The 25,867-nt window shown below is 37.8% G+C and overlaps 2 protein-coding genes and 1 non-coding gene across 9 annotated transcripts in view; 1 reads left to right on the top strand and 2 right to left on the bottom strand.

Annotated features, from left to right (window-relative positions):
• Positions 1-5,025, bottom strand: part of TPGS2 (tubulin polyglutamylase complex subunit 2) — a 59,103-nt gene extending 54,078 nt beyond the window's left edge. For all 3 annotated transcript variants that reach the window (XM_025886683.2, XM_025886684.2, XM_073898303.1), the window contains exon 1: positions 4,644-5,025. In XM_025886683.2, the coding sequence (XP_025742468.1) occupies positions 4,644-4,821 (178 nt within the window). In that variant the 5' untranslated portion in view covers positions 4,822-5,025. The remainder of the gene's footprint in view (positions 1-4,643) is intronic.
• Positions 4,882-25,867, top strand: part of KIAA1328 (KIAA1328 ortholog) — a 366,775-nt gene continuing 345,789 nt past the window's right edge. For 2 of the 5 annotated variants that reach the window (XR_012380034.1, XM_025886685.2), the window contains exons 1-4: positions 4,882-5,182; positions 10,553-10,588; positions 11,270-11,409; positions 21,875-21,969. Coding sequence is in view for 4 of the 5 variants with exons in the window: in XM_025886685.2 (XP_025742470.1) it covers positions 4,882-5,182; positions 10,553-10,588; positions 11,270-11,409; positions 21,875-21,969 (572 nt within the window). In the remaining variant the exon portion in view is untranslated. The other 3 variants (XM_073898300.1, XM_073898301.1, XM_073898302.1) reach the window with 3 other exon arrangements.
• On the bottom strand, positions 24,672-24,778 carry LOC112835403 (U6 spliceosomal RNA). Its single transcript, XR_003211211.1, has one exon. It is a non-coding gene; the product is annotated as a U6 spliceosomal RNA (small nuclear RNA).

Below are 25,867 nucleotides of genomic sequence, written 5' to 3'. Positions count from 1 at the left end.
TCTAAGATTTTGGGAACCATTGTACTATGGTGGAAAAACACCATGAGCTTCAAGCCCTTAGACCTGGGCTAAGTCCTTGCTATGCCCCTGACTAGTTAGGATGGAAGATCCTGTCCGACCCTTCAGGGGTGGTCACATTTGGCAATGTACCACCAGAGCTAAGACAGCGAATAATAAATGTTATTATTCACATTTTATAGCAAGGACATTGAGGCTTAAGAGGCTAGGCCACTCCAAGTAGCTAGGCTTACTCCAAATATGGATCTAGTTAAGAATTTATGTGCAAAAGTCTTCGTGTTTCCCTCAGCAAAGCCCTTTATCAATTATCCTATGCAAATACAGAGCCTAGCTTCAATCAGTCTTAAGCAGCCTATTATTCCAACTTTTGTAGGACAGAACAATACAGAATTCCTTGTTAACAATCCAGCTTGTTGCATAATGATGACATCTGACTACACCCACAGGGCATTCTAGTGTCTAGCATTGCTGGAGGACACACACCTAATATAAGTACCTGACATGAAGCTTTTGATTGCCAACCCTTCCATTTCAAATACATCCATCTTAAATAAACAAATTGCCAGCTGTATGACACAGCTACTAGCTAAACAACTAGGAACCAGGGCAACCCACCTGTGAAGTTCCCCTTTTTAAAAGCCCTGGGCAACCAGGGGAACTGATGGCTTGACTGACCCTGCTTTTCCCCTCCCGCACCTGAATTTCCACATTTAAGTTTTAAAGATTTTATTAATTTATTTGTGAGAGAGAGAGCACAAGCAGGGGGAGTGGCAGCCAGAGGGAGAAGCAGGCTCCCCGCTGAGCAAGGAGCTCGAAGTGAGACTTGATCCCAGGACTCTGGGATCAGGACCTGAGCCAAAGGCAGACGTCTTATAAAACTCAACACCCCAAAAACCAGATAATCCAATTATAAAATGGGCAGAAGACATGAAGAGGCATTTCTCCAAAGAAGACATACAGATAGCTAACAGACACATGAAAAGATGCTCATCGTCACTTATCATCAGGGAAATGCAAATCAAAATTACAATGAGATACCACCTCACTTCTGTCACAATGGCTAAAATCAAAAACACAAGAAATGACAAGTGTTGGTGAGGATGTGAAGAAAAAGGAATCCTCTTGCACTACTGGTGGGAATGTAAACTGGTACAGACACTGTGGAAAACAGTGTGGAGGTCTCTCAAAAAATTAAAAATAGAACTACCCTATGATCCAGTAATCACACTACTGGGTATTTACCCAAAGAATACAAAAACACTAATTCAAAGGGACACATGTACTACTATGTTTACTGCAGCATTATTTATAACAGGTAAACTATGGAAGCAGCCCAAACATCCACTGACTGATGAATGGATAAAGATGTGGTATACATATATAATGGAATATTATTCAACCATTAAAAATGAAATCTGGCCATTTTCAACAACATGGACAGAGTTAGAGAGTACCACGCTAAGTGAAATCAGTCAGAAAAAGACAAATACCATATGATCTCACTCATATGTAGAATTTAGAAACAAACGAGTGAAGGAAAGAAAAAAAGACAAACCAAGAAACAGACTCTTAACTATAGAGAAATGATGGTTACCAGAGGGGAGGTAGGTGGAGTAATGGGTGAAATAGAGGATGAGGATTAAAGAATACACTTATCATGCTGAAAAGATTAAAATGATTTAAAACAAGAATTACAAAAAAAAAAAGATGACGACTAAGATGGAGAAAGATATTACACAGTTGAACCTTGAGTAATGCAGGGGTTAGGGGTTATGAACCAACCCCTGATGAAGTTGAAAATCCATGTATAACTTTTGACTCTCCAAAAACTTTACTAATAGCCTACTATGGGAAACCTTACTGGTAACATAAAACAGTTGATTAACACATATTTTGTATGTTATATGTATTATATACTGTATTATTACAATAAACTAGAAAAAAGAAAATGTTAAGAAAATCATAAGAGAAAATACATTTATACTATTGTACTGTAAAAAAAAATCCATGTACAAATGAACCCACAGTTCAAACCTGTGTTGTTCAAAGGTCAACTGAAAATGATCTTGTTGTATCTCAGGTAGATCTTACACACTATATTTAATAATCTGTTATCAAAATGTAACATTTCCCTACTCCTTGTTCCACTGAGTAGGAAACAGTTTATCATCGTAAAAAAATTTTCCTCAGTTGATTGTTTAGCATTTCATTTCCTGATTTTAGCATTTGTTCTCTATTTGCTCTTGTTCCTTTTGTGAACTTGTGGTGTTTAACAAGATGTCTACTTTAATGAAAGCCTTTCCAGTCAGTTGAAGCAAAGTCCAGATATTTTAGCAGGCTTGTTGTGAATAGGAGAAAGATGTGAGCTTTCCTTTTTCTTTGCTCTTTTATCAATTGCCAAAGGACTCTTCCTTCTTTTTTGCACATTTTCTCCTCTGGAATATATGTCCCTTTAAATTGCACGGCCAACACTTTAAATAGCACCTACTTTGAAGTCACTTTCCTGCAGCCCTGCTCTGATCTACTCAGTTGTTGTTACTGTTGTATTGCAGTTTTAAACTCTCTGCTGCTTCAGCTAACCTCTTTGCTGGCATCATTTCTGGCTCTGCCTTTGCTTGCCACAGAGCCTTCTAGCAGTGAAGGAGTAGGGCAAGGACAGTGCTAGGATTTGTAGTTTTTTCTCTTTTTACTCATAGTTATTTTGCACTTTTGGCATTCTCTGTATTTTAAGTAGTATTGGGCTTGGTTTTCAATAGAATTGTCATAGTTATGGAGTTATTTCACGCATCATTTAGAGAGAAGATTTTGGTATGGTTATTCGCTTACTACACACCCACCACTGACCTCAGCCACCTTGTTTTTAAAAATCCTCTCTTTATATATATTTTCAAAACAAAAAACAAATGTGAAAAAATAAAAAATATAATTGATTTTTGGCTTGTTATTAACTTGAAATTATGAGGTTTTGATTAAATTTATAAATAGTATTAGAATGTTTACAGGAGGCCAGCTTCACTATAAACTTAACTATCAGAGCTAATTCCTTAGGTAGGTTTTGCCTTGCGTTACCAGTTTGCCAGATATCTGAAATGCTTAATAATAGAATATATTAAATGTATGAATGATATTTAAAATATTTAGTTATTTATTTAGGTCTTTAAATTGAAATGACAGCTTAAGGGAAATATGGTTGGCCACTCTTAAGTAGATTAAACATTAATCAAAAGAATATCTCTTTTAATGAGGAGATAGGATATGGTTGGTCTTGATGATTAGATCTCTCCTTGCCCAACCCTATAACTTCATTTCTAAAGCTTATCATTTCTCCCGAACATATAATGGTGTTTCATCCTCATTTGCTGCAGCATTTACTGTAGACACTGGGGAATACTAAGGGAGAACAACACAGAGTTCCTAAACTCATGTACTTCTATTACAGAAGAGACAGGCAAATTAAAAAAAAGCAACCAAATAAGTAATTCCAAGGAGTGATAAAGCTATAAGGATTAAAAAACATATAAAGGATAAGGGAAGATAATGATAGAGAAGGGTGTTACTAGAAGTATAGTCAGGTAAGGCTTCTCTGAGGTAATGATACTTAATCAGAGATTTGAATGAAGTGAGGGAAAGATAACTCCAGACTTTTTCCCCCTAGTCTAGGAAGGGCCTTGAAGCAGGAACAAGCTTGGTGAGTTTATGGTACAAGGAGGCCGTGGCCAAAAAAAAAAAGGGTAAAAATAGGTCAGAAAGACAGATGAGGGCAGATCATAAGATTTAAGGGTCACGGTACAGAATTTGGATTTTATTATAAATGTGATAGGAAGGCATCAAAGCATGCCACCCAGCCTACTTAGGCTACTTTTTTTCTTCCTTGGTTATCTGGCTAACTTCAATTTGTCTTTCAAAATCTAGCATCATCTCCTGTAGGACATACACCTTAACTCCCTGACTCCCCAGAGAAGGTCAATCACTTCCTCCTGTGTGCTATTTCAGAGCTATAATAGAGGACTACTGGTCGCCTTTCGCACTTCTGGAAGGACCTAGGCTGTTGATTTTTTCACAGAACTCTGTTTTGGTTCCCCACCCCATCTCTGTAGCCCCCGAGTGTGATACAGCAGCGGGTGCTAAGTAAAGGTTCTGTAAAGGAAAAACCCATTCATTGGCGCAAGCCTCGACTCCTTCCAACCACTTAGGGTGCGGTACCCAGAGGCGCGTGAGAACTGTTGCCCTGGGAGGCTGCGTGCAGCGTTCCCCTGCTCTCTGCTACCCCAGGAAGGGTTGCGTTTCAAGGATACTCCACTGGCCAAGAATGCCTCTCGGGAAACCCAATGTCCCCACTGTCAGCTGCCTGCTGTCTCCCTTTTGCGCACCTTTGCGTCTTTCCTGGGGCCTGGAGTGGGACTGGGTTGGGGTGGGGGGACTTTGCGCTTCCCAGCTCGGCGTCCGAACACTCCCCGCAAACGCTCCCCTGGCCTAGTCACGCACCCGGCTGCCCTCTCCTCCTAAACAACGGAAGTCACCGCAGCGATGCCCACTGGCACACAGGGCCCGCGTCGCCCCACCTTGCTTCTAGTGTACATCCCCTCATTCCGCCGTCGCCTCGTACGGCTCCCCGCGCCCCTCACCTAGGATGCGGGTGATCCCCAGGGTCAGCTTCTCCAGGTGCGGCTTACTGCAGCCCGGGGGCGGCGTCTCCTCCATGACTCGCGTCCCCGCTCCGCGCGCGGCGGGGGCAGCGGCGGGGACGGAGCGGGAGAGCGGGGCGGGTTGGAGGGCTGGACACCGCCCCAGAGGCTCGGCCATCAATTTCACGGCATGCCGGGAGTTGTAGTGCTTGGCGCCTGAGAGCGCTGCGGGGCGGAGATGGAAGGCCTGGGCTGCTCTGGGAGTAGTAGTTCCGCGGCACACTTGTTCCCGTTGCCTCGGCGGTCGCTCCACGCCACGAAGCCGAGACACAGCGGCTCCTCCACGGGGACACTAACGGCCCGCCGGAGCCGGCCGCGCAAACGGGGGCGGGCCTCTGCGCGGTGCGGCCAATGGGGACTGGGCCTGAAGGCCGGGGCGGGGCGGCCGCGGCGCGACGCCCGGAGTGGCGGTTGTTTCAAGATGGCGGACGTGGCGAGCCCCTCCCGCCGGGGTGCGGCGGCGTTCTGGAGCCGGGACTGTATCCTTTGCCCGCCTGGCAGGGGGCGCCGGCGCCCTCCCGGGTGCGGCGACCGGCGAGCGGTCGCGTGGGACTCTGAGTGGAGGGGCGAAGCTCGATGCTGTCCCCGGGGGCGGGGCCGTCCTTTCCAGCCGCCGTGTAGGTGCCGGGCTTTCCCCTGGCTGGGGTGTTAGGTAGCAGAGAGCCTGATACTGTCACCAGGCTGGAGCACTAGGTGTGGGGAATCAGCACTGATGTTTCCCAGCCCTCCTTGGCGGTGAGCTTTGTAAAGATGGCCTAGAATCGTGGCCCTGCGGGGGGCTGGGAGGGTCCCTCTGACCGTGGTCACCTCGGTCCGGCTGAGCCTCTGCGGAGGGAATGGTGCTGGCTGGACAGGGAGCCTTTTTGTCTTGGTTTAGGACTGTCCTTGGTCTGCGTTGTTGGGAGCAAGAAGGGCCCTTTTCTATCTTCGAAGGCCTGTCAGTGATGATTTACTTTCATGCTGCGATTTTCGGAGAGGTGTGGGGCTGAACGGGGTCTGGTGATGCTGGTTACGGAATAAAAAGCGTTGCAAATCATTGCTGCTAGAAGTAGTGTTGATTTACATGCGGGTTTTGGGTCACCACCGGCAGGATTGAAGTTCTTGGATTGTTTTGGGCGTGGAGAAGCTGTGGAGCTTTTACCGTTGTGGTGGTGTTCCCGGTTCAATAACTGTGTTGAGAAGTGTGACAGAACTGGTTCGTTCTTTGGTTTAGGTTGACTGTCCCAGCCCGATCTTTTCCTGGTAAGTTACATCACTTTCCTTAGAGGAGTGTTACAGGAAAGGAGGGCAATCCGTGTATTGGGTGCCTGCAGAGCAAGTTTTTTTGTCTGTTTGCTAGGATTCCTGATAGCATTATTTGAGGCATTGCTGTTAACTTTGGCAGAATCATTCTCTGCACGTTCTGCTTAGCTCCCAGTGAAACTTACTAAATTATATTATCAGTTTTCCTTATAGAGTTACAGTACTGGGATTACAGTGTCATGTGGAGGGAGGGATATTTTTGCATTCTTTGCTGCTCAATGTTTAGTGTTAGGCACTTTCTAAACATAATTACCATTTATCTCTGATAGGTGGGTGACAATCAAGTAAAATCATGCACATACACTGTGGATGAAAGCACACTAATGCACTGTGCACATTAAATATTTTTTTCCTTATATATCAGGAAGGACGTAAAGAGAATATGTGCATTGGGAACTGGGCTGAATTAGGAAGTCAGGAAATTGGGATGAGTCGTCTCATAAAACCCTGTGCTTGCAGTGATAGAATTTTGTGATAGAGGAGATATTTGAAGGTTATCAGCTTATAAAATGCTTTGTTAGTGTTATCATTTTCATAACCACCTATGTGGTTTTAGTTATTATTCCTTAACTTTATGACCAATGGAATTGTTCTGATAAGTATAAATGGTGTGTGTGGGGGGGCAGTGTATTGCTGTGGCACTGATTAAGTTAATAGGTAAAAAACTGAACCTGTGCTCTTGGTCGAAGCAGCCCTGTATGCTCACTTATTCATATGGTCATATTATTCCTTATTTCACGTAGAAGTCCTACATCCTCCCTTTTCTCTTACATTCTCCCTTACTTTGAAAATTAATGTGAAATACTCATCTTCCCATTAAAAGTGAGGAGTTGAAATTATATGGGGGAAATGGTGGTGATTACATTGAAAGAAATTCCAATTTGAAATGAATTGCAAGGTTATTAGTATTACCCATTTCCCCCACCTATTCCACATAATGACCAGTTATCATCCAGTCTCAGATATTTTCATTTTATATGTCCGTAGGACACAAAAGCAATGAAATGTAAATTTGCTATGAATCTTTGCTAAAAAGCATAAGGATAGTTATGAATCATTGGGTTTAATCATGTGTCTTTGGATCTGGATCTCTTTTCCTATTACACCGATGACTTCCTAGAACACCCCATAGCCTTTATATAGAACTTTCAATAGTAAAAGACCAAAAAGTATGTACGTATAATCAGGTATTCCTTTCACACTATTGAAAGACAGATTTTCAGTGCTTTGCCTAAACAATTAGAGAAATGTGATTGAGATATTTCCCAGTCCTAGATGTTTCTGTCATGTGAGGACAGATCATCAAAGATGACTAAACGTCATCTTTTTACTGTTGTCTTTATGAGTTATGCATCTCCTGCACAGTATGATTCAGCAGTGCTGTTTTGCACAAGGTATGTTTTTATACCTTATGTGTAAACAAATGAGTATGCCATGTTGTCATTTTATGGGTTAAATCTGCAAATAAAATATGCCCCTCCAGCCATAAACTGCTTTCCTCCTTCATTATAGCTCCTGGTAATATCAAAAGAAATTAGTGTTTCTGCAGTATCTATATTTGATTGGTAAATACACCCCAGTGTGTTATCATTAACGGTGTTTTTAACTTGGTGTTAACAAATACGAATTGTAAGGGACTTGGTCAAAACATTACAGTAGCTATAATCCATGCCATTGAATATTCAATTAAAAGTAGAATCTTTATGTTGATGTTAAAATAATATACTAGCCAGGAAAGTCACTGGGGTCAATAATAATTACATATACATGTGTTGTTGGTAAGTGATTGAAACTCAAAAAGTTAGAGTGTGCAGTCCTAAATTTATTTTCTTCAGCTCTTGGTGATCTGGAATAGATATGCGTCTTTCTCTCTATTACTTCTACCTTGGGTTTCTAATTACTGCTTTAATTCTGGGGTTTGGAGTTTGGTACCAACATTAAGGATGCTTTATAATTTGCTGTATTAGTCTTAGTAAAGAACTTCCAAAGATACCGAAGTAGAACTGAGGTGGCACAAAGAACCCAATGAGAGGTCCAATATACATTTGGTGTATATTATGCTTCCTTGACTTTTCCATAAAATATGTTTGTATATTTTTTTAAACTTTGTATTTGAAGAAAGTAAATATTTGGGTTCTTCAGATGATGAAATGAAGATAGATTACAAATGATTAGGAAGGATAGGTTGGATGGAGGCAATTTCAAATATTTTTAGGCTTATTTTTTAAAACTCTTGTTAAGGTCAATTTATTTAGCATTTTTATATTGGAAAAGATACTTAGCATGGATGTAGCTAATGGGTTTTGCCCCCATATTTTGAAATTTTCCTCTACCCTTCAAGGGACTTCTGACTGGTCTAAGAATTAAAGTGACATGAGACAGATTAAGAGGAGAAAAATCAAACTTAATTAGGTACATATGGGGAATCCACATATATGTGAGAGATTCCAAAGACAAGCAAAATGAGCTATGCTTGTCATTCCGAACTAAGGAGAAGGGAGTAGAGGTCTAGGACTTTCAAGGAAAGGAAAGCAATTCATAGGAAGATGAAAAGGAATAAATGTTTGGTAAGCAAATGTTTTTTGGGCCATATAGAAACAATGGGACATAAGAATTTTAACAAACAGACTTTGCTAAATTCCTCCCTACCACCTCTTATTTATATTATACTGTAGTTATTTTTGGTGATATCTATCTCTGGGAGCAGGTCCTCTATCCAAATTCTTTTAGGCAGTTAGTGGGAGGTCGAAGTTTCTTCATGAGTCTTTTGGGCCTTGATTGTTTTCAGCTCAAAACAATTTACATCCCAAAGTGGCACATCTTGGGGTAATGGGTTCTGAACCCCAACAAGATAAAGAGAGACAACACCAAAGAGTTGCTGGACAGTGCCTCATAGAATTAAATACCACTTTCATTCTTTCATAGGTGGTTTACTGTGAGCTGGGCATTTTTTTACTTTAGGAGATAACAAACATTGAACAAAACCAATGGAAAATCTTCACCCACTTGCTGCTTAAATTTTAGTGAGATGAGGTCATGAATAAGTAAAATATGTTCTATGTCCAATGATTATTGGTGATCTGAATGAAGAAAAAGCAGAAAAAGGGTAGCTATGATGGGGGTCTTTGTGTGTGCTTTTATGCCAGTACCATACTGTTTTGATTACTATAGCTTTGTAATATAGTTTGAAATTAGGAAGTGTGATGCTTTAACCTTATTTTTAAGATTGCCTTGGCTATTTGGGGTCTTTTGTGGTTCCATACAAATTTTAGGTTTGTTTGTTCTATTTCTGTGAAAAATTACATTGGAATTTTTTTTTAAAGATTTTATTTATTTATTTATTTATTTATTTATTTATTTGAGAGAGAGAGAGAGAGTGCAAACAAGAGATAGCACAAGCAGGGTGAAGGTCAGAGGGAGAAGCAGACTCCCCGCCGAGCAGGGAGCCCAACACAGGACTGATCCTGGGACTCCGGGATCTTGACCTGAGCCGAAGGCAGATGCCCAACCGACTGAGTCACCCAGATGCCCCTGCATTGGAATTCTGATAGAGGTTGCACTGAATCTGTAGATTCCTTTGATCAGCATAGACATTTTAAAAATATTATTCCAATTTATAAGCATGGACTATCTTTCTATTTGTGTCTTCAGTTTCTTTCATCAGTGTCTTAAAGTTTTCAGTGTATATAGGTCTTTCACCTCCTTGTTTAAATTTATTTCTAGATATTGTATTCTTTTTTGATGCAGTTGTAAATGGGATTGTTTTCTCTCCAGTGGTATGATCGTAGCCTTTCTAAATTTCTCCTTTAAATAGTTCTTTTTGTCTTATATTTCTTCCACTTGTGGGGTGGCTGGATGGCTCAGTTGGTGAAGCCTCAGACTCTTGATTTTGGCTCAGATCATAATCTCAGGGTTGTGAGATCAAGCCACACTTTGGGCTCCAGGATGGGCATGGAGCCTGCTTAAGAGTTTCTCTCCCCCTCCTCCTCTTAAAAAAAAAAAAAAGTTAAATATCTTCCACTTGTTAACTAGTAGGGCTTCTTGGGACATTTCATGAATGCACTACAGAAGAATAAAACCTTTGTGTTTGCATGATTGACTTGCCCTCAAACACTGTTTGGTCTTCAAAGCTAAAGCTCATTTTGAAATTATTTATTCATGACTAAATAACTTACCAGTTCTCCAATAATAAACAAACTGGGGCATTTAACTCCTTGTTTACAAAAGGAAAGGAAATGAAGGGAACTTAACAAAATTTATAGGGTAAGGTATCTCACTTGGAAATAAGCATGGATAAAAGTTTTATGGAACAAGGCCTTTCAAAAATTTTATAAAACATATAGTTATAAATATGTAAAAATGAACATTAAAAGATTACTAATTTTGCTACATTTATGTCACTTGGGTTCCTTTCTTGTTTTGTTTTTTAAAAGCTTATTATAAATTCCCAGGTCAAAAGAAATTAGGAATTAGAAGTACAGAATAGAGGCAGCATTTGGATATTGGATGATCTTTCCTAGTATTTTCCTTCATGTCCTTCTTCATAGTTTCTGATGAAGAACAATCAGTAGTATATGTTCCAGGTATGATTTTCTGTATTACTTTCATAAGCTTCCTTTGCTTCTTAAGTGTTAGGAGAAAGTAAAAGAGTAAGGCCACTTTGCAGGTATAACTATATGCAGAACAATCCATTGGAAACTAATTAAAAAAAATGTGGTTAGACCTTACTAAGGCTTGAAATACTGCCTTATTTTAGGGGCTGGTCGGGCAAGTGAGCTTTTGATGCATTTGTAAAACACTTCATTCATCTATTAAAGAGCAAGAGATTCTTATTTTTTGTATTATGAATAATAGCCTAAATTCAAAGAAAAATGTGAAAACTTCTTGGTATAAGGTTTATGTGATAGACTCTTTAAAGCTTACTGGTTATTACTGAATGAGTAGTAAAACTGAGCCATTGAAGGTACCCTAATTATGTGGAAAAAATCAGATTTTAATTTCCCCTACATTAAGGTATATATTGTTTGTTGTAATTTATTGGTTTTAATATGACTTAACGAATTTTCATGTCACCTTTTAAAAATATTTCAATTGAATCTTAAATGTATTCAGAACATAATCTTTTCATGATACATTATTTACTAAGAGATTTAAAATGACCCTTTCAGGTCCCATAAAGAAGTATATCAGAGAAGAGCTTCATGGGGGGTGAGTTTAAGAGAATAAAGTATAATTTTGATGTTTTGTTTGATGGAAATCCTTAGGAATTTCTACAGAAGGAAATACCAAATCAAGACACAAGTTAAGTCCAAAAGCTGATGCTAAACTTAAGACTTCCAGGGTTACTGCCTCTTCAATCTCCATGGAGTCTTTAAAAGGTGCAGGGGATTCAGTAAATGAACAGGTCAGTAATTTCCCTTTTTTTTACCCCTTGTTCTCCAATCTTTATAAATGCGGACCAATAAGTGATTTTTCTATGCTGAGCCATTACCGATAAAAACGGGTAGAAGAGTCTTTGAAAGAAGTTAGATAATCTACAATCTTAAAAGGTACAGAAGAGGGGCGCCTGGATGGCTCAGTCATTGGGCGTCTTCTGCCTTTGGCTCAGGTCATGATCCCAGGGTCCTCGGATCGAGCCCCGCATTGGGCTCCCTGCTCAGCGGGAAGCCTGCTTCTCCCTCTCCCACTGCCCCTGCTTGTGTTCCCTCTCTCACTTGTCTCTCTCTCTCAAATAAATAAAACCTTAAAAAAAATAAAAGGTACAGAGGATTCTAGGATGCTTTACATGGTATGAATATATGAAGTATTTAGAATACTCAGAGGTTTTGCTCTAAAATGTCTAGGCTTGCCTTAAGCCTTAGTTAAGAAAAATTTATTACCTTAGTATGTCTCAAAAGACCTACATCCTGATCCATGTGAAGTTAGTAAATTAAATTGACCACCATTTTTTCTTTTCTTAAGTGTGCTTTATGATTTTTGTTCTTGTGAATTTGTTAGATGATGTTGGATAAACCTCTCTATATAAGAAAGAAACTTCGTTAAAATTCCCCTGCATTATTATTATTATTTCCTTCACTTTAAAAATATTATAAAAACTCTTTATAGCCCAGTCATTGATTTCTCCTTCATCTTTGCCTTTGTATTAGTATCTGTACATTCCTTTGCTACATGTCCTTATCTGATAGGTTTATTTTACTTTACTTTTTCTTAAGGTTAAGTCAGGGTTTGGCAATCTATGACCTATAGGCCCAATTTCCTTGCTGCCTGTTTTTGTGAATAAAGTTTTATTGGAACATAGCATGCTTATTCTCTTAATATTATTGCTGCTTTTCTATTCTAATGGTAGAGTTGCTACCATAGTGCTGTTGGTCCAGAAAGCCAAAGTATTTACTATTGAACCCTTTATAGAAAATTTTTTTCAGTGCTGGTTTATGTTCTTGAGGACATTTCCAATATCTAGTTTGTTACTAATTATTATGTTTAGTAGTCCATGGGATTTAACTGTGACTTGCCCAAAAGGGCTACTTTGTTACTTGGATCTCTGTTGTACCCACTTTACACTGGGACGTGAATAGTAGTTGAATTTGCAAGATCTTATCAAAATTGCAAGTGTTTTTTCATAAAATGGTTTGTGCATTTAATATTGAACAATGGCCTTCTTTTGGATGAAGTCCATATTTTTTTATGATTCTATTGGCTTATTAACTATAACTCTTTGTTGGGCTATTTCACTGGCTTTGGGAATTATAGTATACGTCTTTATCACAGCCTATTTTAAGTTATGTTTTCCACTTTACCTATTATTTTGAGGACCTTTCAACAGTCTGTGTCTTGACTTCCGTGATACTGTCATACATTTTACTTCTATAAGTAAACTCCCAATACATTATTGCTTTTGCTTTAATACTGTCCTTTTTTTTCAGATTTGCCTATAATTCACATATCATAAAACTTACCCTTTTAAAATGTACAATTATTATTATTTTTCTGTATATTCTCAGAGTTGTGGATCCATCACCACAATCTAATTCCAGAACATTTTCATCACCCCAGAAAGAAACTCCATATGCATTAGCAGTCACTTCCCATTTTCTATTCATCTCAGCCCCTAGCAGCCACTAATCTACTTTAATCTCTTTAGATTGGTCTATTCTGGGCATTTCATGTAAATGGAATCCTATATTATGTGGCCTTTTGTGGCTGGCTTCTTTCACTTAGCACAATGATTTCAAGGTTTATCTATGTGGTATCATGTATTATTACTTCATTACTTTTTATGGCTGAATATATATTTATCCTTTCACCAGTTGAAGGACTTTGGGTTGTTAGGCTTTTTGGCTATATGAATAATGTTGCTATGAACGTTCACGTACAAGTTTTTGTGTGGATATATGTTTTCAGTTCTGTTGGTATTTGCCTAACAGTAGAATTGCTGGGTCATGTAAATAATTCTGTTTAACTTTTGATGAACTGCCAAAATGGCTATACCAATTTACATATTACCAGCAATATATGAATGAGGATTCCAGTTTCTCCACATTCTCGCCATCACTTTATAGCTATCCTTTTTATTATAACCATCCTAGTCAGTATGAAGTGGTATCTCATTGTGGTTTTGATTTGTATTTCCCTAGTGACTAATGATAATCATTTCTTTATGTGCTTCTTGGCCATTTATATATGTATTTTATTTTATTTCAATTTTTTAAAGATTTTATTTATTTATTTGACAGAGAGAGACAAGCGAGAGAGAGAACACAAGCAGGGGGAGAGGGAGAGGGAGAAGCAGGTTCCCTGCTGAGCAGGGAGCCCAATGCGGGGCTCGATCCCAGGACCCTGGGATCATGACCTGAGCCGAAGGCAGATGCTTAATGACTGAGCCACCCAGGTGCCCCTACATATGTTCTTTAGAGAAATGTCCATTCAGATCCTTTTCAATTGGGTTATTTGTCTTCTTACTAATGAAGTTAAAAGAGTTCTTTATACCCATGTTCAAGTCCCTTATAAGATATATGATCTACAAACAGTTTCTCTCATTCTGTGCATTGTCTTTCACTTTCTTAATGGTGTCCTTTGAAGGATGAATGTTTTTGAAGTCCACTTTATCAATTTTTTTCAGTTGTTACCTCTGCTTTGCTGTCATATCTAAAAAATCATTGCCTAATTCAAGTTCTTGAAGATTTACACCAATATTTTCTTCTAAGAGTTTTATAGTTTTAGGTATTACATTTAGTCTTTGATCCATTTTGATTTAATTTTTGTATGTAGTGACCCAAATTCATTCTGTTGCATGTGGATATCTACTTGTCCCAGCATCATTTGTTAAGACTATTCCTTTCCCTTTGATTGTTCTGGCACCCTTGTTGAAAATCCCTTAACCATGTAAATGTAAGTGTTTATTTGTGGACTCTCAATTCTATTCCATTGATTAACATTTCTATTTTTATGCCATTACCAAGCTAATTACCATTTGGAATTATTTTTTGGAATCAGGAAATGTTAAGTTCTCCAAGTTTGATTTTCTTTTTTAAGATTTTGGCTATTCTGCATCCCTTGAATTTCCATAGAGACTGTAGAATCACCTTGGCAATTTCTGTACAAGGGTCAGCCTGAATTTTGATAGCAATTGCAGTAAATCTTCAGATAAATTTGGAGGGTACTCTCAATAATATCAGTTCTTCCAGTCCTTGAATATAGTGTATGAGATAGCTTTTCATTTACATAGGTCTTCTTTAATTTCTTTCAGCGATGTTTTGAAGTTTTAGGTGTATGTGTCTTGTGCTCTTTTTGTTCAGTTTATTTCTAAAGATTAGGTATTTTATACTTTTTGATGCTATTATTAATGGAATTGTTTTCTTAATTTTATTTTTGAGTTATTTGTTGCTCGTGTATGGAAATACAGTTGATTTTGTCTATTAGTTTTGTATCCTGGAACCTTTCTAAATTCACTTACTAATTTGAATTTTCTTTCTTTCTTCCTTCCTTCCTTCCTTTCTTTTTAAAAATATTTTATGTATTTATTTGAGAGGGACAGAGATAGTGAGAGAGGGCATAAGTGGAAAGGAGGGGGAGAAGCAGACTCCCTGCTGAGCAGGGAGCCTGATGCGGGGCTCAGTCCCAAGACCCTGGGATCATCACCTGAGCCGAAGGCAGAAGCTTAACTGACTGAACCACCCAGGCGCCCCTGGTGAATTTCTTACAATTTTTTATATATATGATTATGCCATCTGTGAATATAGTATTACATCTCCCTTTCCAATCTGGATTCCTTTTATTTCAATTGTGTTTTAAAAAGGTTCAAATAATTAAACAGAAGGTTTTTATTTTTATGTTTTATTTTTTTTAAAGATTTATTTATTTTAGAGAGAAAGAGCATGAGTGGGAGAGGGAGAACGAATCTTAAGCCAACTCTGCGCTGAGTGTGGAGCCTGATGTGGGACTCGATCTCATGACTCTGAGATCACGACCTGAGCCGAAACCAAGAGTCGGTACATAGGTGCCCCTCCACAAAAGGCTTTTAAATTTACCTGTGTAGTTACCATTTCTGTTGTTCTCTGTTTGATATTATTGGTATGCTCCATCTGCTTAAAGTACTTCCTTTAACATTATGATAGTTCAGGTGCACTGGGAATGGATATTTTGGCTTTTGTATGCCTGAAGAAGTATTTGTTTCACTTTCATTTTTACTGGTTACAGAATTTTGAGTTGATAGTTTTTTTTTCCTTTAGTACTTTAATGATGTCATTGCACTGTTGCTTGGTTTCACTGTTTTTGAGAAGTCTGCTGTCATTCTTACTTTTATTCTTTTGTATTTAGTATGTGAGTTTAAACTACTTTTGGGATTTTCTTTTTATTCCTAGTTTCAAGCAATTTGATTATAGTGTGCCTTGAACTAATTTTCTAAATGTGTCTTTTGGTTGGGGTTTGTTAAGTCTTTTGGATTTGAGAGTTTATAGTTTTCATAAAATTGAGAAAATTTTTGGCCATTATGTGTTGAGATATTAATATTTTTCGAGGACTCCAGTTATGCAAATATTAGGCCACTTGAGGTTACTCCACAGCTTTTTCATTTTTTTATCCAGTTTTTTGTTGTTGTTGTTGTTTTCTGTGTTTATCTGTAGATGGTTTATATTGCTTTGTCTCAATTCATTAATCATCTTCTGCCACTAATCTCATTCAGTGTATTTTTTATATAAGACAATGTTTTTATCTCTACAAGTTCAATTTGGGTCTTTTGTTTTTATTTATATATTTCATGTCTCTGCTTAACATGCTGGGTCTTCTAGTTTCTTGAACATATGGAATATAAATGGCTATTTTAATGTTCTTGTTTATAATTCTATCATCTGAGTTATTTATGGAGAGATTTCAAATGAGGAATTTTTCTATTTATGTATTGTACTTTTCTGCTTCTTTACCTGCCTGGTTGTTTTTTATTGGATTCTGCCAAAGGTATGAGTCATACCTTTTTTGAGTTCTGGATATATTGTGTTTTTATAATTAATCTTGAGGTTTTTTTCTGTGACTAAGTTGAGTTATTTGGGAGTAGTTTGATCTTTTTTTTTTTAAGATTTTATTTATTTATTTGACAGAGAGAGACACAGTGAGAGGGGGAACACAAGCAGGGGGAGTAGGAGAGGGAGAAGCAGGCTTCCCACAGAGCAGGGAGCCTGATGTGGGACTCGAACCCAGGACCCCGGGATCATGACCTGAGCCAAAGGCAGACGCTTAACGACCGAGCCACCCAGGCACCCCGGGAGTAGTTTGATCTTTCTGAAGCTTGGGTTTAAGCTTTTTTTTTTTTTCAAAGATTTTTATTTATTTATTTGAGAGAGAGAGAATGAGAGAGAGAGCATGAGAGGGGGGCGGGTCAGAGGGAGAAGCCGACTCCCTGCTGATCAGGGAGCCTGATGCAGGACTAGACCCTGGGACTCCAGAATCATGACCTGAGCTGAAGGCAGTCTGTTAACCAACTGAGCCACCCAGGTGCCGGGTTTAAGCTTTTAAAGGTGACACTAGAGCAGCTTTTAATATAGGGCTAATTTTGCCCTCTATAGGCAGTGGCCCTCTGAGTACTCTTCCTGATGCCCCTTGAATTATGAGATGTTCCACTCTGGCTGGTGGGAACATGGACTATTGATGACACTGTATTAGCTACAGAAATTATTCTCACATTCTCATTTGTTCTTTCCTTGGCTTTTGGTGGGTTTCCTCATAGACAAATTCTAATCAGTACTAAGTGGTTGATGTGCAGGGAACCCTCTGCAGATCCATAGAACTCTCTTTCTGTGAAGTTCTATCCTCTCCATGACTCTGCCCTGCAAATTCTAGACAGTTTGGCTCTCCTGGACTCCCAGTTCTATCTTCTCAACTTGGGGAGATTGCACCCTGAAAACTCCGGAGGCAGTTTAGCTAGGATAATTGCATGGCTCACCTTATTTGGTTCCCCTCTTTTCAGTGATCACTTTCCTGTGCTGCCTGTTGTCCAGTGTTTGAGAACTGCTTTTTCATATATTTTGTCAGGTTTTTTGGTTGTTTTAGGCAGCAGGGTAAGCATGGTTCCTATTACTCCTTTTTGCCCAGAAGTGGAATGTAGAGGTTGTGTATGTGTGTATTTATTTTGTTGCAAAACTAGAAATGATGTGTGTGGGGGGTGTGTGTGTGTGTATGCATATGCATTTTTTCTCAAAACTAGATAGATGTTGTCTGTGTTTTTCTTCAGAGAAATAATGTCTTATATTTTTTCTGTATGTGATCTTTGTAGCCAATGATATTCAATAGCTAGGTCCTTAATTCATTAAGGTTTTCAAAATGGTAATTATGTCAGTTCAAGTCCTCTGGGAAGTAGGTACTAAGATGAAAGTAAAAATGGAAGAGATTTAGTGGAGGAAAAGCTGACATAGGATAGAGAATAAAGTGAACAGGAATAGACAAGGAGAGCCTTAGGATTTTATTGCAGGTCTAGCATCTGTGAGAGAAAAAAGAAAGAAGAAAAATTGACTAGGAAAAACCTCACACTTCATACTGCCTTGCAGTCAGAAGTAGTGTCTGTCAGGCTAATGGGGAACCCCAGAACAAATATTGTTCTTTAAGGATGCCATGTCAGACAGAAATGGCTCAGTTCTAGTACCTCTGCTGTTTCCAGTCACTGGCACTGGTATGAACACCACAGTGGATCTGAAGGTATGGCAGTGCTTAGGTGAGGCTGTTAGCCAACTGCACTCTTTGCAGCAGGTTCTCTCTCTCTCTTTTAGAAGCCACATTGTTTTACTTCTCACAGTGAAATCTGTTCATCAGGAATTATTGTGGGTATGGTGGTGTTAGTTCATTTTTCCATACTGACAGTCTATTGGTCTGCACTATTTATTGAGAAGACCATTCTTCTCCCTATTTAAATTGCAACGATGCCATTGTAAACCAAGTGGCTGTAGAGGTATATCCTTCCCTTAGTCTGTCATCTGCTTTGGTAATCCCTATCCTGAATTTTGTGTTTATCATTCTTTTTTTTTTTCCCTTAATGTTAGGGGTAGACAAACTTTTTCTGTAAAGGGCCAGTTAATAAATATTTAATGTTTGTGAGCCATGTGACCTCTGTCTCAATTACTCAACTCTGCCACTATAGTGTGAAGAGCCATATATATGTCAATGTGTAAATGAATGTACGTGGCTGTGTTTTAATAAACCTTTACTTAACAAAAATAGGCAGTGAGCCAGTTTCGGCTTGCAGTTGTAGTTTACCAACCCTTGTCCAATATAATCTAAATACATAATTATTTTTTAAACAATGTTCAGTGTTAAATATATTTGGAACTTTACATAAATAAGCTCATACTATGTGTATTGTATCATTTGCTTTTTTTGCTCAACATATGTTCATGAGATTTACTTAAATTGTATATAGCTATATGTCATTTCTTTTATTTATTTATTTATTTGAGAGAGAGAGAGAGTTGGGGGAGGAGCAGAGGGAGAGAATCTTTAAGCAGGCTCCCAGCTGAGCATGGAGCCTAACGTGGGGCTCAATCTCATGACCCATGAGATCATGACCTGAGTTGGGCACTTAACCAACTGAGCCACCTAGGCGCCCCATTGTATGTCATTTATTTTCACTTATATTTCAGCCAGAGTCTAGTCACTTTTTTTTTTACTGAGAATATTTAATATAGAGACTTGCTAAATTGGTGCTAGAGAGCTGAAAAAGTAAACAGAGAACACCAAGATATCATGTAGGTAATAACGGCAAGAAACAACTCCCATCTCTAGGGCTAGGAAAACAGCCAGAGCAAGTTGGATTTATTAAATCTTAGATGCTTGGGGGAGGGGCCCTTTAGAGCTGGAACATAGACTTCTGATGATGGGGAACCAGCCTCACTGATACTGCGGTCCCCGAGGAGACATGCTAAAGGCTGGTTCTGCCAGGGCCAGGAAAATTGGAATCTGGAATCTGCTATCCTTGTCAGCATACTCTGGCAGGGATGACACTAGTGGGAATGAGATGTAAATAGGAAGGACTGTGTCTTTTCTTCTTTTTCAGGCAACCTTTGGTCTCCCTCTAGTTCTTCCTATTGGCAGGTTTTAACAGAGAGCCGTCTGGCAAAGGAGATATGAGGTTCCTAGAGTCTGAGACCCAGCACCACAGAGGAGGGCTCGGAAGGGTGGGTTTGAAGATGAAAATCAATAAGTAACATAACAACCAATACCTACAGAATTCCATTGTCTAAATATGCTACAGTTTATTCTCTAATTGACAAACATCTGTATTTTCTTTTTTTTTTAAAGATTTTATTTATTTATTTGAGAGAGAGAGAATGAGAGATAGAGAGCACGAGAGGGGGGAGGGTCAGAGGGAGAAGCAGACTCCCTGCTGAGCAGGGAGTCCGATGTGGGACTTGATCCCGGGACTCCAGGATCATGACCTGAGCCGAAGGCAGTCGCTTAACCAACTGAGCCACCCAGGCGCCCCAACATCTGTATTTTCAAGGACGTTCTGTCAAACACAGTGCGGTTGAAATTCTTGCCCATGTGCAAGGGTTTCTCTTGTTTGTTCTTTTACTCACTGCACCACTAAGATGTCTTCTTGTGTGTTTTCAGCAACTTTTTCTGTTGCCAAATTGAGTGGCTGCTTTCCACATTCTGTGTAGGTTTTTTTGATCATTAGCACTGTTAACCCTGTGCTCTTCTTGAAACATTTTTTCTCCCACAATATTATATCCTTCTGATTCTCTTTTGTCCTTTAATTTATTATCTTGGATTCATAGATGATTTTTAAAAACTATTATTTTTTAACATTAAGGAAAAATCTAAAACATAGAGAAGTATAAAGAAAATAATAAAAATCTAAATATCATCCATTATACCCTATGACTAAAGTTTAAATCTTTATATTTTTCTCTGACTTGAGAGCCAGACCCATTTTTCCAACTTCCTTCCTAAACATTTCCTTATGACTATCTTCCTAGCATCTCAAGTTGACCATATCCAAAACCAAACTCATTTTATTTTCTTACCATCTCCTTTCTCCCCATTTCCTTTTTCTCCCTGATCTTTCCCATCTATGGCTATCAATATTTCCAGGACTCATTTTAGAGGTCTTGTTTTGTCCTTGGCTACCTGGAGAAATTGGACTAACCTACTTTGTGATTGTACAAATGCCTAGGGTTCCTTCCATTTACATGTTACCTGTAGTTTCCCTGGGACTCGCTGAGTTTCATTGCTTTAAAGACCCCTCTTAATGAAATTCAAGTACTAGGAGAACTTTTTATAGCACAAGAGATAGGCTAGTTCAGTGGTTGGGAGCACATACTCTGGATGTGTGCTCGAGTCCTGGTTCTGCTACTTTAACTGCTTTAATCTGAGGAAAGATATCCCCTCACCGTAAATAGAAATAATATCTAATTCATAGCACTGTTGTGCAAATCGGCCAGATTAGTAAGTGTAAAGTACTTATAATGTTCCTGACATGCAGTAAGCATGAGATATGTGTTAGCTATTATTATTACTCTTTGGTCTAGTACCCATTGGAATGAAGTTTAGGATATATTGAGAACTTGGAAACTGGTGTCTCTGCTGTCAGCCTTAGTGTACTTTTAAGCAGCCTGCGGGCTGTAGCGTAGGAAAAGTTCTCAGTGTCCTCCATGAGGTGTTTTGTGACATTCACCAAGGGAACGTTGTTTCCTTAATAATCCCTAATATTTAAACAGGGTCATTTCTGCCTATTGTGGTCTTCTCTATGTAAATGTTATGATGTCCCCTGCTGGACAGACAGTTCCTTAGCCTGTTTTGAATTCATAGTAAGTTTGAATGAAACAGGTAAAGAGTGTACCACCAGAGCACCTCGGTGGCTCAGTAGGTTAAGCATCTGCCTTTGGCTCAGGTCATGATCCCAGGGTCCTGGGGTCAAGCCATGCGTCAGGCTCCCTGCTTAACAGGAGTCTGCTTCTCCCTGTCCTCCCCGCTCATGGTCTATCTCACTATCTTTGTCTCTCACTTTCAAATAAATAAATCTTAAAAAAAAAAAAAAGTGTACCACCAGAGAAAAGATAATCTGAAAAATTTTACTTCCTGTGCTAATTTTAAGAGATTTCTCAAAAGGTCTTTTTTTTTTTTTTAAAGATTTTATTTATTTATTTGAGAGAGAGAGAGAGAGAGAGAGAAACAGCATGAGAGGAGAGAAGGTCAGAGGGAGAAGCAGGCTCCCCCCTGAGCCAGTAGCCTGATGTGGGACTCGATCCCAGGACTCCGGGATCATGACCTGAGCCGAAGGCAGTCGCTTAACCAACTGAGCCACCCAGACGCCCTCTCAAAAAGTCTTAAAAATTGTTTTTAGCAAAAGTTAACCAAATGATTTTTTTTGTTTTGTTTTGTATTAGAATTTCCGCAGGGGAGGAATAAAGAGTGCGTCGTTGAAGGATTTATGTCTCGAAGACAAAAGACGCATTGCAAATTTAATTAAAGAACTGGCCAGGTGAGATAAAATCTTATATGAAATGTATTATTATATAAGGGAGAAAACTGTTTTTGCAAATAGAAATTACTATGTTTTGATGTCATTGTATCATTGATCTTATGGAAGCAGAGATTTTTAGAAAAAAGTATTCTGTGGCCTTTGAAAAAGAAAAGTGGAAAAAAAGTAAGAAGGAAAGACCAGAACAAACCACTTTCTAATTTACAGTTTCTTGTTTATATAATTTCCCAAATTATTTGTTGCATATATTTGCAGCAGTCCTCTATGGAAAGGGAAAATGTAGAAGCTTAGCTCTGCTGTCGATGTAGGTTGATACATTGTAATCAGTGTCATAGCAATTACCTTTGGTTTTGTTGTAGATCTGAACAGAAGTGAACATTCATTTTACTGTAGTCTGTTGCAAGAATATCTGTTGTTGTTTTGCTAACTCCTGATGCTTTCAGGATTCAAAATAACAGATTTTGAATTTTGAGAATAATAGTTCATAGCAATTTGGTTGTACTATTCCATCTTATTAATGATGTGTATGAAGCATATCTCTTGGAGTAATTTTTTTGTAAATATACACATCCAGTTTTGGAATCTGAAAATACTTAACAAATGAAGATGTCAATAGAGGAATGTATTAATATAAATTGTAAAAGTCAAATTTAAGGAAAAGCCATACCTAAAAGTTGATTAAAATAGTACTAGTTTTTGTCATTGAATTCCATGTTTGGAAATAGTAGGTCTTTTCCTTCTTTCTTTATTTTTAATTAAAAATAGCTATATGAAGTGTTTCAAAATTTATTTCATGTCGAGGCCTTAAAATAATGTTTGTAGAGGCTTTTATAAAAAGACTGAAGTTAAAAAATTACCTTACTAAATCATAGAATTACAGTTATAAAGATGACAACAATGATGTTTTGGGGGCTAGGATACAGGGTATGACTATTTCCAAGTACATACCTTAGTCCAAATTTGATATGCCACCTGAGAGAAGCAGTAATTACTTTCACTAGAATTCTTTGGCTGTTCTAGTCTCTGAAGTAGAGTTTTCTTTCCCTTCAAATAGTGTTTTTTGTACTGGGAAAACATTTGTTACTCTCCATACTTGCAGGTGATCTTCTCACAAGGCTTTTTACCACATGGATGGTATGGATATCCTTACATATGCTTGATGCCTTTGAAAAGCTATTACCATTAGTTTGAATTCATCTATTAATGGTCCTGAGTTGCCATTATTGTCCTCAGTTTCAAATAACTGGTTTCCCGTTGGCATTAAATACAGTCATTTCTCTTTCATCTTGAGAAATACTCCTCAGACCACATATTTGCTTCCAGCTACTACCTTCTTTGTACACCACAACATAACCTCATTCCTCAAAAGAGTCTATAGATTTTTATTTTTTACTCTGTTACATTTCATTCCCTCCTCAAGCTTATTTATTTATTTGAAAATATACGGAAGTGCAATTTACATACTCTAGTATGTATGCATTTTTAAAAATAGGTATGCATTTTAAGTGTATATTTCAGTGAGTTTTGGCAAATGTAAAGTCACTTTAAAAAGTTCTTTGAGATCTTTTACAGTCAGCTCCTTCCTCTCTTCTCCATCCCAGACAGCCATTCATGTGATTTCTGTCATTATTGCTTAGTTTTACATGTTCTGACATGCCATGTAAATGGCCATATAGTATGTACTCTCTTCTGTCTGGCTTTTTGCCCTCAGCAAAATGATTTTGTGTGTGTGGTAAAATATACATAACAAAATTTATCATCTTAACCATTTTTAAGTGTACAGTTCAGTGGTATTAAGTACATTCATATTGTTGTGACATCATCTCCACAGTCCATTTCCAGAACTTTTTCATCATTGAAACTCTGTATCCATTAAAAATAACTCTTCACTCTCCCCTCCTTGGTAACCACCATTCTCTGGGTCACTGTGAATCTGACTATTCTAGATCTTTCACATAAATGGAATCATAGAATATTTGTCCTTTTGTATTTGGCTTATTTCAGGGAGTACTGTTTTTGAGATTTTTTTTTCTTCAGTTTGTTGTGTGTAGGAGTAGTTCATTTTTTATTGTTGATTAGTATTCCGTTGTTTGCATGTACTTTAGTTTGTTTATTCATCTGTTAAACAGAACTTTGGGTTGTTCAAGTTTTTGCCTTTCATGAATAAAGCCTCTATAATATTCATGTACAAGTGTTTGTATGGATATGATGTTTTAATTTTTCTTCTGCAAATACTTTAGGTATAGAATTACTCAGTTCTATGTTAAGTGTATATTTAACTTCAGAAAAAACTGCCAAACTGTTTCCTAATGTGTTATTTCACACTCCCACTAGCAACTGATGAGAATGCCATCGTTGAGCATATTCATTAACTCTTGGTATTGTCATTTCTTTAAATTTTAGCCATTCTAATGAGTGTAGTGATATCTCCCTGTGGAATTAATTTGTGTTTTCCTAAGATTAATAGGATCATTGGCCATTCTTTTAAGTATCTGTTAAAATTTTTTGCCTTTTTTTTTTTTTGACCCATCCCTTTCTCTTCTGCTATTGAGGTATTCTTTATATATTTTGGATGCAAGTTGTCATATATGTTTTTCCCCCAACTTTGCTTTCTAATTATCCTAATGTTTTATTGTTTTTTTAAGATTTTTATTTTTAAGTAATCTCTACACCCAACATGGGGCTTGAACTCACAGCCCCCCAAAAATAGGGAACGCTTCACAAATTTGCATGTCATCCTTGTGCAGGGGCCATGCTAATTGTCTCTGTATTGTTCCAATTTTAGTATATATGCTGCTGAAGTGAGCACCTATCTTAATGTTTTCTTTTGTAAAGCAAAATTCATTATTTTGTTGAACTTCAATTCATTTTTTTTCTTTTGTGGTTCATATCTTTAGTGTTTTATCTAAAAAATATTGCCTATCCCAAGGTAGCAAAGATTTTTTTCCTTTGTTAGAAAAGACTACCCTTTCTGCAGAATTACCTCCGCCTCATTGTCAAAAACCTTGCATGGTCTTTCCCTGGGCTTTTCATTCCATTCCACTGATCTTTGTGTTGCCCTTAGGCCAATACCAAACTGACTTGATTACTGTAATTTTACAATAAGTCTTGAAATCAGGTAAATCTTACAGCTTTGCTCTTTTTGAAAACTGTTTTGGCTTTTTGAGGTCCTTTGCATTTCACTATAAATTTTAGAATTAGCTTGTTAATTTTTAAAGGAAAGTTGCCTCTTAGAATTTTGTTTGGGATGTATTGAATTTGTAGATCAACTTGAGGAAAATTGACATCTTCACATTATTGAGTCTTTTGGTTGGTGATATGTCATATTTCTCCATTTATTTAGATTATCTTAAATTTTTTTTCTGTAGTGAATTGTAGTTTTCATGGTACAAGTTATAAAATATGCACATGTTATTCTTAAGTATTTTATGTTTTTGATACTATTGTAAATGGCATGATTTAAAATTTTTATTATACATTTTTAAATTTTATTTCATTTCTCATATGGTAAAACAGAATTTTTTTAAATATTAGCTTGATGTCACACTTTTTAAATTCACTTGTTATAATAGTTTTTTTGGCAGAATACTCTGGATTTTCAATATACAGTGATGATCATGTCATCTACAAATAAGAACAATTTTATTTTTTCCTTTCCAATTGCAGATACTTTCTTTTTCTTGCCCTTTTGCATTGGCTAGGACCTCCGCTACAATGTTGAACGAAAGTGGATGTCTTTGCCTTCTTGTTTCTGAAATTAAGTTTTTCACCATCAAGTACAATGTAAGCTGTAGGTTTTTTGTAGATGTTCTTTATCAGGTCGAGGAAATTTATTTTTGTTCCTAGTTTGCTGAGAGTTGTTTTTCTTAAATCATAAATAGGAGTAGAACTTTGTCAA

This window comes from Callorhinus ursinus, unplaced genomic scaffold (genome assembly GCF_003265705.2).
Source record: "Callorhinus ursinus isolate GAN/ISIS: 27379988/994484 unplaced genomic scaffold, GSC_fseal_2.0 scaffold11, whole genome shotgun sequence".
NCBI classification, from domain to species: domain Eukaryota; kingdom Metazoa; phylum Chordata; class Mammalia; order Carnivora; family Otariidae; genus Callorhinus; species Callorhinus ursinus.
This window is presented reverse-complemented; position numbering and strand designations above follow the sequence as displayed.